General features: G+C 43.8%; 1 protein-coding gene across 2 annotated transcripts in view; it reads right to left on the bottom strand.

The window, feature by feature from the left end:
• GLI3 (GLI family zinc finger 3) overlaps positions 1 to 12,620 on the bottom strand; it is a 363,934-nt gene that overhangs the window by 98,709 nt on the left and 252,605 nt on the right. For both annotated transcript variants that reach the window (XM_085607427.1, XM_085607429.1), the window contains exon 6: positions 7,322 to 7,456. In XM_085607427.1, the coding sequence (XP_085463553.1) occupies positions 7,322 to 7,456 (135 nt within the window). The remainder of the gene's footprint in view (positions 1 to 7,321; positions 7,457 to 12,620) is intronic.

Genomic DNA, 12,620 nt, shown 5'->3' with positions numbered 1-12,620 from the left:
AATGTGCTTTTGAGTTGTACATGTCTTGTTAGTGAAAAACTGCTGAATTAGTATATCACTAAAACAAGGTCTGTCTCTCACATAGATTAGCATTGGAGCTGCCTTGTAACACTTTACAAGTGTAACTTCCAAATGGGAAAATATAGGGAAAGTAAACTTGGTGTCTCTGGACTTAATATTTAAAAACACATCTTTTAGTCAAGTCTGTTTTTAAGTTACAGGTCTGAAAATGATACTTTTAGAACGTTGGCCTTTTCTTACTTTAACCATTCTGTGCCTCTTTCTGTCTCTGGAATACACATCTGGGCTGGGTGACAGCTGGGCTTTATGCATTCCCTTCAGGCAGTCACACACAAAGGGAGCTGAGATGTGCCCTGCATATCCTGATCGCTCATCACCAGGCTGCTGGGTCTTCCTGAGCGAGAGTGAGAGGGAGGAGCTGACACTTGCACCTAAATAGGGCTGTGCCTGCCCCCATGCAAAGAGTTGCAATCCCCCCGGTAGTGTGTCTGGAGCAAGGGCAGGAAAAGGCAGGGTCTTGTGCACTACAAAGACCTTTCTTTGAAGTCTCCCTGCTTCAAAGCATAAAATGAGTATGAACACTGGACCTCTAACACCATATACTCAGAAACAAATCTGGGACTGAGGACATTCTGCCAGGAAGAAGAGTTGTTGTGCTGCCAGGAGGAACTACAATTTTGCTGCTTGCTTTACTGTGTTGGCCTGCTGCCTGCTGCTTCTTAGCTGGGAGTGAGGGGACTGGACTTGACTCTCTACATCCGGCATCTTTAAAGATTCTCCAAGGGCTTGTTCGGCATGCCTCCTGTTTCTGAAAACTGAGGGATATCACAGACTTCACCTGCATCTTGCTACCAGCACATGGACTCCTCTGCTATGAGTCCTGCTTTGTCAATTGGTGCCAAATAAATCCAGTCCTGTGCCCTTGGAAGTAAGTATTTGGTGATGCAACCCAAGAAACCAATGCATTGACACTGTCATTCGAACCGGCACATTTCTTTGTGATATTGATGCATCGACGCTGCCTGCACCAAAGCCGTAGACACCGATTGCTGACTGAGCAATACAATGACCTCGACTTACAACTCAACCCAAATTTGCCGCAGCAGCACCTCCGAATCACCGCTGCTGCTACACACTGTTCCCAACTCTTGACGCATTCCAGACTCTGCGTGGCGTTGCACCAACGCATCGCCTGAAGCCCAGTGGTCAGACATTGACACCTCGGCCTGATGCACAGCGCTCTAAACAACGGCGCATCAACAACGCAGCCAGACCTTGGAAACAATGCATCACCTTCGACAACGACGCATCCCCTCCTTTGTTAAACACTTCGTAACCGAGCTTAAAGGCATCCAAATGACTGTCAGTGGGTCTGCATGACTTTTGTATCTGGCCCATTCTCAATCGCGGTCGGACTGAACTTTGGGATTTACCTGGTCAAGAGCGACCAGACAGCCGCAGTTGGAGCTACTGAGTTCTAAGCACAACATTTTGATTTAATTTTGCAAAATTCATATCTTGAATCATGTATGTTGGATGTGGAGTACTTTTGTGGTTTTGTTACTGTGTGTGTGTGCACAAATACTTTACACATTGCCGCATTAGATTAGCCTAACTGCTTTGTGCCAAGCTATCAGAGAGTGAGCACAGGTAAACTTTTCGTGTGTACTATACTTACCCTGACAAAGATTGTGGTTCCTGCTTGGACAAGGTGCATACCTCTGCTAACCAGAAACCTAATTTCTAACAGTCTCTCTGACCTCAAAGTAACATTCATATTTCGTAATTTGGGATCATGTTCTCATTAGATTTTCTGTCTCAGTTTTGCAGCCATTGGTAAAAGAGAGACATGCTGTTTCTCACGTTTTTCTTGCATCACTCTCAGAAAATAGACAATTACTAATACCCAACAAAACATGCAAACTGCCAGAAACCATAATTTTCTAATGTGACTCTAGTATTAAAAGAATTACAGAAACACTCCTGCTTGATTAGAGTGGCTGATCAAACCCAAGGCAAACGTCGCTAAAACATTACTTGTGCATAAAGGCATCACTAGTGAATGCTTCGAACACTAAGGAATATGGGACTGTGTGGAACATTTGGCACAGTGACGGGATTCCTTCATTTCTTGCACAGTGGTCTCAGACCAGCCCATCCGACAGTGACGGTGAACTATTGTCGCAATTAGATTTTTGGGGCCTCAGTTCAGCTTCTGGTGTTAAGTGAAATTCACCACTGCAAACAGGTTACTATTGCAACATTTTCTTTGGTAGATTATTCTGAGAATCCGGGAACTCAAAAATTACTGTCACTCTTTGGTGGCTCTGACTATTTGTTGGTCCACAGCCTGCTAGTGTAGCATTAAGGAGACTGCCTCTGTTACCCGTGCTGTACATTGCATGTTCCTTTGCACGTCTGCTCACCTACAAATCATTTGTCTGTATTCACCACATAAGGGTGGCTGCCTTTTAACCTGAATGCTCTCACTTAGCACCTCATTTAAATTCACACAAAAATACAAAAATTACGGATTTTTACATTTTTTTAAAAGAAATAAACATATTCATTTCTTAACCTCATGACGATAAGAAAATATTAAATTAATGCTGCGTCCCCCCAAATACCCATAAATGTACACAAGGACATGAAAGCTGCTGGTGAAGTTGCATGGCGCAGTATGTTTTTTTTCTTATTCTTCTATAACAATTCAAAGTTTAAAGACTTCATTAAAACCTTTGCTTGCAATAAGCACCAAAGAGGCTCTGCACTGATTACAACACTTGACGATTACATGCAAACGTAGGCATTCTGATTGCCACAAAAGAGGGGCAGGGTCTCCCTTCTATCTGCCGCTAATTGTTTTGTTTCTGTGTTCTAAAATTATGACAAAGAAGAAAAGGTTTTATTTTCACAATGATGAATGATGGGACATTCAGATTTCCACTTAATGACAATTAATTTACCGAGCGCCCAAGCAAGTTAAAATACTTTTAATTAGTTTTTACAAAGGAAAAGGGTAACTTCATACTCGATTTAGATAAAAGCAGCGATTGTCTGACTAAACACATCCTCATCAAACGAGGAAGGTGAGGCTGGGTGACCTTCCCCCGGATTCGCTCGTGTGTTTAATTCTCTATTTACTGCTTAAAATAACTCATTTGCATAAAGGCGCTGCACATTTTTCCTATCTTAGATGGGGAAAAAGGAGATAATTGAAAAGTTGCTGTGATGATGAATTTCAATTGTATTCGCCCCTATTAAAAACTCAACGACTCAATAAGATGGAGCGTGTTTACCTTGCGTCGAGGGAATGTTTAAGGGACAAGCAGAATCTGTCATGAATTAATGGCTGTTGCACTTCTGCCTTAGCAGCCATCTTGGCGAGTCAGTGAAAAAGGCTGGGTCTGAACTCGGGTGGCGAAGTGAGCTAAAGAACGATGATAGATTAAACCCAGATCTGTGACTGGGGCTGAGTGTCTGAAAAGTTCAGCACTCCGTCCATCATCTTCTTGTGTTTGCAATGAAAATTGCTACATATGCTGTTGGAAAATACACTAATAACTTTTTTCAAGACTGACCCTGGCGTTCAAGTGCAAGTACACTCGCTCTCTCACCATCTGTGTACAGTGCAGAGGAAAGTGGAAGGGAGGTGGGGTTAGAATTGGTCTGGGATTTCTTGTCTGACTCTTTTTAATAGTTTAGTCTATCTCATTATCAATAAACTATGTTGGCTTCCCTGTTGAACTTCCTTGTGGATGACCCTACTTAGCAGTTTTGTTCTGTTTATAAAACACAGATGCTGAAAGGAAGGGCCTGGAAGCTGTCTCTGCCCTGCGCTGGGCTAGTAACTGGATTCCAACTCCCTCGGCTGAGTTTCTAGGGAAGACGGATGTCATGACTTGATATGCAGGTCATGACAGGGTAGGATGTACAATATAGTTGTGTGATTAACTCTGATCTGCTGGTGGGGACTCTATGTCCAAGAGTCATTATGTCGAGCCTTCCAGCCAGTGCAAGCTGTCTCATTGAGAAATACATATTCTGGGCCTACCGAGAGCACAGAGGAGCTTGCAGCCTGCCCGTTGCTTACCATTGGCTGGCTTTACTGTCACTCTCATTTGCTTGCTTTTTCGTTGATGGATTTTCATGTTCCAGTCAATCTTGTGTTTGACCCTCTCATGAAGCATAACCTCTTTACCATCTCTCAGACTGGCTGGCTTCTATGCATCCACTGCTTAGTTTTAGTAAACAACCTTTTTGTTTCTGTTTATGCACTCTGTGAGAGCACACGATTTCCAGCTGTCTCCCTTTTATGCTCTTCTCCCCCCTCCATTGCACCTTCTCTCACCCAGGTGCTTCTCTTCTCCCACCCGAACCCGTGCTCTCCCTTGCCCATATGCTCTCACCCACGCTCCATATAGCTCTCTTTTGCCAATGTTCTCTCCAATGTCCTGCCTCCCCTTCCCCCACGTTTGATGATGCTGGCTCCCTGCTCTACTTCTCCTATGTGCTCCATGTTGCTTTTCCCTTGTGTGCTTCTCTCTCCACCACAGTGTTGCTTCTCCCTCGTCTGCTGCTTTTACCCTCCACCAATCCACAACACGATGCTTCCCATCCTTGCTCGCCCCGGTCATTGGAATGACTTGCGGTCACATCTTTGAACCAGAGTATCGAAAGTAAGCCATGAACCATGTTTATAAATCACATTCACTTCCGAGGGGCAATAAAGTAAGTACAATAAATCATATTTGTGTGACACTAATATATCAAGGCAGTGTTATTTTCTAAAAGATGACGTGGATCACATAGCATGGTCCTACAAACATAAGATTTATGGTCTAGTTTTTGAAATCCCCATTGCGCTTGAGCTGTAACCAAGTTGTCAATGTGTTACTCAATGCTAGCGTAGTGGCAAGTCATCATGCAGAGTTCTTCACATTGGACCCTGGTCTTGTCTTTCAAGAGAAAGCTAAATATCCGAGCTGAGGGGGTTTAGGAAGCAGCCGGAACAGACACCAAGTCATAACGTTATCATGGTGGGCATGCTATCTCTGTGATGTTGCATTTAAGTTCTGAGTTAACAGTAACTGCGGAAAAACATGCTGGAGTTTTGGTCGTTTCCACATGGGGCACATGCAACTTACTCTATGCACCACTCCACCCACTCCTGCTCCCCTGTTGGAATACTGTTCTGTGGCTAAGGTCCTTGCTGCATCCTAAGACCACAGCAAATCTCCACTTTGTGTTTTTCGCATCTATTCGAGCTCTTTAGTGCTCCATGTGGAATCCTGTAAGATGTGTATGTGTTCTGCCAAAAGTGACTTATTACTTCGTTTCTGCAAAGGATGGGATCCCAAGCACATTTATGGCGGGGCATGGCTATCCCTTGCACAGTGAACCCACTGCAGATTTATGTTTCTCTAGTGGGTCGTGTGTGTGTGAACAACAGAAATAACTTGTATATCAGTTTGTGCCTGAATCAATAGTGCAAATTAATTTCATGTGGTCTTTATGTAATTCATGAGAGGCTATGAGATATGTTAAGCAGATTAAAACTGGCTGTATTCACTCATATTTCAAGTTTTCCTGTTGGCGGTGTGACAATTTAGTGCTGTGAGAGGGGTTCAATAGGTGATCTTGGGCAATGGAACTCACAATTTGTGGATACCATGCTCTGTAGACATTGTGTGAATGCAAAAGGCTTAAAAAGCCAATAGGTCCCAGAGGTAAGACCATTTGGCTTTGCCAATGCTGGTTTTTAGTCAGTGTGCATATATTCTGTACGATGTGCTTTCTGCATCTGTAGTTCAAACAGACTCTGCTTGCAAATGATTTCATCAATAGCATCCAGATACCTTTGTTGAGACAAGGGTGTCACTGAGAGCTTCAATATGCATATTTGACAAAACAATCAGGATATGCTGACGAGGATATGTAAATAACATACGTATGCAAAAGGTGTAGAAAGGGTAAGCAACATTTACTGAACTCCAGAAATAAATATTAGAAATCGGGTCCCCATTTTGCCAGCTGCTGGCAAGAATGTATTGAGCTAAGCTTGTTATATCACATATTGTAAGGGTGCCTCCAAGGCAAAAAGTTATAAATTAAAGAAGAATAAAAGAGAACTAAGAAAAGTATTATGGACGCACCCACCAGATGGTGACATAATGCACAGCATCCGAATACAGAAGAGATTCACGCTGCAAAATTACAGTTTTAAATCCAGAGATAATGGTGCATCTCTGCTTATCCCAAGGACACTGGAGGCCCCTGTGCTTAATTTGTAAAAGAACGAGTGCTGGTGCTTAAGCCATATACACAAGCCCATGGCGGACGCTATTAAATGTCAGCATGCCAAATACAAAGGCTCTGTAGCTTAAATCCACCTCATGCCACTTTCACACCGCCAGACACACCCTGCTCCTTCCTCTCACCCTTTCAGGTTCCTGATTTCTCTTTTTGTGGAGTTTTTTAAGCGTTTTGATTCCTCCTTCATTCCCCCTTGTGTTTTTTCCGCTCTCACACTCTCTGTAAATGTCTGATGAGAGAAAATAAGTGGTGGTTGCCAAAAAAGGAGGGCTGGTGAGCCAGACTGGCAACCATCATCTCAAATTAAGCACTGGGATGCTCTTCTGAACCACTTTAATAGTCAAAGAAAATAATAGACTATGACAGTACGACATCATGAAGGAGCTCTAAAGGGTTTCTTGAACCCTGAACTTAAGTAGTATTTTCAACTACAAGCATTGATTGTCAGACCACCTTCAAGCTTGGGATTTATATAAAAGCAGGAAACTGGTGTAAGTATTGCTTCAATGTCTTGAGTTACTCCATAAATCACTCTCTTTTTTTATCAAGGGCCAGTACCTACATATACTTTGTGACAGCAAGCAGGAGAAAAGTGTACCTTATGAGGCTCATGTTTACAAACTGATTCATTCATAATCATAATCTTCATTGAGGTCTCTAAAATAAAGTTTTTTCCCCACTGAAAAGGATGCAGCTAAAACTCTCAAAAAGCAGAGACACTCAGGAAAGGCAATCCCACTGTAGGTTTCCGTTCCTTTGAGCCCCCAGTGACAGAGAGGAACTGAGTGCCTGCCCAGCTCCATGGAGACACAGGAATGATGAACAGGCAAGATGGAAGGCTGCTTCTTCTTGATCTATAATTTAAGGATTCTGGATTCCCCACCTCTTTTGATATGTAAGAACAAGAACAAATTTGGAATTTAAGAAACATAGAAGTTAACAGTCCTAAAATGACGTTGTAGTAAAATAAAACAATGCCACTTACTTTCCATGGCGTGCAGATATTCCATATGGAGGGCGCTTGCCCCTGCGGTGGCTGCTGAAGGGAACATGTCAGCGTAAGGACTGCGCAGCGCCATTTGGTGGTAATATTCGGCTGGATTCACGCCAGCATGTGGAACTAGAAACAAAACATCAAAAGCCGTGTTACCAGCGTGAGCCCCAAAAAAGATGACGAACCAGAGCAATCCCCGACCATGGTCACTTCAAAGATGAAGTTCCACCAAAAACAAGCAGCTGAAATGCAGTTGGTAGAACAAGAAAGACAAATATTTACTTATGTCGTCATTTATTGCAAGAATTCGCCCCCATTGCTTGAGCACTGTAAAAATATCCATGTTAAATTTGTTCAAACCCTTTAATTTAGGTTCCATAAAACCCGTCACCCTCCATCCTGCCTCCCTAGGTCACAAGATATAGCTTGTTTGCAGGGCTGCCATGCTTTATTGGCCTCGAAGGCACTGCATACGTATAGGTTCGGAAAAAAATATTTATACACATGAATTATGAAAATGTGCCTCTTTGCTAGAGGTTTTTAAACAAAGTATGAAAATTAAAACCAGTTGACTAGGCGCAATATTCTCGTTTGAGGCTTTTACAAGGTGACTAGCTACTCATATAAATAACGGGTCAAAGGTGGAAGTGAATGGTATATTTTGAATGTATTCATTGCAGCAGAAAGGAATGTTTGCCTTCCAAGGAAAAATGCTCAAACTAGTTCTTGAAAAGCTCATCGCAAAGCTGTAAAAGAAGCCAATGCTTGATGGGCAAAACAAGTATTTCTAAACTTAAAGCTGTCTTAAGGCAGAATACAGGTTTGGCTTCCAGAAGTAAACTAATGCTGCCAGTCCTCATGTGTTCATACTTCTAGTTGCTCATTAGAAGTGATTGGTAAGGGACAAGGAAAGACTGTAGGGTTTGGCACAGATAGCTTGGTTAAGAAATAACTCAAAAATCCAGCTGTGAACTTGTGCAGAAATTTCTGAGAATTTGACCCAGTATCTTAATGCAATAAAACATCTTCAGATTAATATATGTCGCAGCATTATTTGAACATCGAGAAAACAATACAACAAAATTGAGCAATTTATTTATTCAAATAGTATAATAGTGAATAATTGCAAAACATTCGATATACCCAACAAAGAATAGTACTGGAGGAGAGCAAATTGGAGGTTGAACACACAAAAGAAGATCAAGCAGATCGTTAGCAAATGGCGTTCGATTTTCACAACTAAACCCATTTGTCAAAGAATCATTCTTCACTTTAGGTTTGAGTATATTCCTATTAGTGCATTTTTCCATTCTTCCTTAGGAGCTAGCAATTTAGTTGTAGAACTAGTAGTGTGGATATATGGAATCACAAATTGCTAGAGTGGAGAAAAGCTTCCTACACAATGAGAAAAATCACAAAAAAGACTAAGGGCCTTATAACGAGTACAGCAGTCCAATAGACCACTGTAGTGGTTGTGGCGTCCAACCACTGCCACACTGCAGGCCCTCCCGCAGTATTACAAGTGTGGCGGTCGGACCGCCTCAGGACCCCTGCATCTGCCGGGGATTCAGGATTCCACCAACTGTCGTGCAGTGGTCAGGGAGCGCAATATGCTGGTGGTGCTGCTGCCAAAACCACACAATTGATGGACAGAATGCAGAACTAATCAAAACATTAATTGCCAGTCAAGAGATCTTGGTTAAATCCATCATTCTTTTGCTCACCATGCCATGTCAGATTAGAACTGGCCAGTTGCAAATCAGTCTTGACCCAGTGCCTCATGGGAACAGTCCAGCCTAAACTGCCAAGCCAAGTCCTCCCTGGACTGGAAACAAGCATGCTAGGACTGGTTTGGGGGTTTCACCCCTCATCAGCCAGAATAGCTTCAATCCAGTGGAACAGTGAGCCTGGGACCCACGTCTGGGCATACCCGGCGCACATAGGGCGAGGAAGCAGAAGACACACAATTGATGGACGGAATGCAAAATACATCAAAACATTACCCCCTAGTGGGGAGATCTGGGTTAAATTCATCATTATTTTGTTCACCAAGCAACCCCAGTTTAGTCCTGGACATATGCAAATCAGTCTTGACCCTGTGTCTCATGGGAACAGTCCAACCCGAACTAGTAAACCAGGTCCTCCTCTGGACCGGAAACAAGCATTCTATGCCCGGGTTCGGGGTTTCACCCCTCTTTAGCCAGGATATCTTGAATCCAGTGGCACAGTGAGCCCGGCAAGGCCGAGCATATTATGAGGTGGCTTTCCACCGCTGCTTTCATGGCAGTGAGTCCCCATCAAAATGGTGGTGGAGAGGCAACTTGGCCCCCTGCCACTCTAGGGCCTGGGGTGCATGCATGGGGGGCCCTGTTGTGCCCCCATGGATTTGCACACCCAGTTCCTGCACTGTGTGGCATGCATGCCACACCGTGCAGGAATGTGCAGTTGGCGCTCTCACATCGGCGGTCTGCATGTTAGGATCTCCCATGAGTCTAACAGACCACTGCTGTCAAACCGCTGCTACACTGCCCGCCCGTCATGGATTACAATCGAAATCCAGTGGGTGGCTGCACTAGGGCCTTGGCGGTCCTCCAGTGGACGGCACAGTGGTGGCCAGCCGCGGCCCGTGGAGGGAGTTCCGTGGGGCGGTAAGGCGGGACGGGGGAGGGGCAGGGTGGGGGGTTCTAAAAACCGGAATATGGATAATTGCAGGTAAGTAAACAATTAAATAAATAAAACAAATTTCGTAGCGCGCGCTGCATCGCATTTTGCGATGCAGCGCGCGCTACGAAATTCCTGCAATTATCCATATTCCGGTTTTTAGAACACCCCACCCTGCCCCTCCCCCGCCCAGCCTTACCGCCCCACGGAACTCCCTCCACGGGCCGCGGCTGGTGGTGGCGCTGCTGGAGGACTGCCAAAGTCGTAATAAGGCCCTAAGCTTGAGTTTTTAGATGATACTCCAATGTAAGTCTTTTGAGGTGTGCTAGAATTTATAGCTAGCTGAATGAAGTGTGAGAGTCAGCTGTGTTGTTTGGCTGGCTTGAGAAAAGATAGTTATTAAACTGGAAGTGTTGTCTTTAGTTTCATGAAGTGAATTGACCCCTGATACCAAGTCCCTATCCTTTGTTCAGAAAATGTTGACAATTTTTGAAGTCCCTAAAAAGAGATATTTACCTTACAAGTGGAAGACTGAGATGCCAAAAGCTATATGCCACCTTTGTTTACTACTTGCACATGTAGAAGAACGCTAAGAAAGTGAGGATGTGGATGACTAATCACCAAGGAGCTCCATTATCTTGAAAGAGGACTTTATATCAAGCACTTCAGAAAGTGGTAAGATGCTCACTCAGGACGCAACATGCGGATCAACTGCTCTGATGTTTCGTACCTTCAGACCAACATCTGGATGGCCATTTTAAAACACTTCCTAGTCATTGAGACCAATACTCTATAGGTAGAACACAGTACTTGACTGAAGGTCACACACTGTTCCCAATACAATTTTCATGGGATGACCTGAACCTGACTTCTTAACCTTCAAGTAGTACTAATAAAGTAAACTCAATGCACATTATGGGCAAGTGCTGCTCTGTAGAGGTCTTCGTTGGTGTCATCCTTGTCTCCACTAGAATCAATGCTCCTAGATTAAATTAATTAATACTGAGGTGCTTTTACTAAACATTAAAGAGGATCATGTAATTCTTTGGGGTGGAGATTTTAATCTTAGTCTTTGTCCAATTACTGACGATCATGTCTGTGGTCTAGTGGCAAATGCTTTTTCCAATCTCTTGCATTTTATCCATAATCCATGTGGTGACATACTGAACAGGCTCCTTATGACCTATGACCTTATCCTTGGCGTTGACCTAGTCGCTAGTGAATTTTGAAAGGAAGTTACATTCACAGAGAGAGGAGGCGGGTCTACAATAGATTTTACTGTACTGTCCAAATCCTGGTCCAGGAAGGTTTTAAACTTGCAGATCCTGAACTATGTGGTCAGTGACCACAATCCTTTGGTTCTAAGCTTAAATGTGGGACTCTTGTAGAGTCCTGTGGATAGGATGGACTGCCAAATCCAATATGCTAGAAATGTGGGGCTACAACGGAAGTGGAGGGACATCGACAAAAGGGACTCAGCCCAGCTTGGGCTCAGTTTGAGCTCTCCCTTAGCGACAAGCCTGAGCCCGGGGGCAGGTCTAGATGCCTTTTTTAAAATCTGCGCAAAGGCAAGGGAGCAACTAGTGGTGACTATTTGCCAACACAGAGATAAGCCTAATAGTGGTTTAACAAAACCTGCTTGTGAGCCCATTCTGACCTTTTAAAAGCACTCAAAAGCTTCCCTAGGGTCCCATCAGATATAAGGCCCGTAGTATGCCTACAAAGATGCTATTAGGCAAAGAAAAGAAGAAATTAGGGGGAAGGCCTGCGAGCAGTTGTTTTGGGCCTCCGCAAAAAATGATGGAGAACAGTTTTGGAAGATAGGTAATGCCCCATTCTTCTCCAGTAGTCCGAGCACTGGTATTGAGGTAACGATGCCTGAGCATGATTGGGTTAACCATTTTACAAAGTTGTATGACCTTAGTGAATAGATAGGTACTGAACCAGGTGATAAACTAGATTTGTACAGCCCAGCCTGCACGGAGGAGTTGATAATAACACTTGGGGATGTTATCTCAGCAGTTAACAGGTGTCCAAGCCCCAAGGGCACTGGACTAGATGGGGGTTCCTGTAGTTCTTTATAAAGATAACCTGTCTTTTTATGCCCCAGACTTGGTGAACATTCTAAGGAGTGCAAATTAACGCATCGCCCCCTAAGTCGTGGTCTCAGACAATGATTGTGCCACTTTTTAAAAAGGGAAATAGAAGTGACCCACAATGTTATCAGCCAATTTCTTTAATAGATACCACAGCCAATATTCTAGGTAGAGGTCTGCTTGACCAACTAAAGAGCTGGGCTCACGAAAAAGCCATTTCAACATCAGTACAATATGGCTTCTTGCAGAGATTAGATAAGGCAGATCAGTGCCTCAACTTACAACTATCGGTAAGTATGTGGCCGTCAAAGGGGGTTGCCTTTTCCTGGCATTTATGGATTCAAGAACAGCATTTGATAATGTTATAAGGGGAAAGCTGTGGACTATGCTGCTAAGTCAGGGTGCCAATCCCAAATGTGTCCACCTCCTTGCCTAGTTGCACACAGATGTAGAAGGCAGGATTAGGTACGGGCCAGGTGGGGAGTGTACCTCCTACATAAAGATCAGAAAGGGTGTTAGACAAGGTTGTGCTG

Source organism: Triturus cristatus, chromosome 5_2 (assembly GCF_964204655.1).
Source record: "Triturus cristatus chromosome 5_2, aTriCri1.1, whole genome shotgun sequence".
Taxonomy (NCBI): domain Eukaryota; kingdom Metazoa; phylum Chordata; class Amphibia; order Caudata; family Salamandridae; genus Triturus; species Triturus cristatus.
Note: the sequence above shows the minus strand (reverse complement) of the source record. Positions and strands in the feature narration are given on the sequence as shown.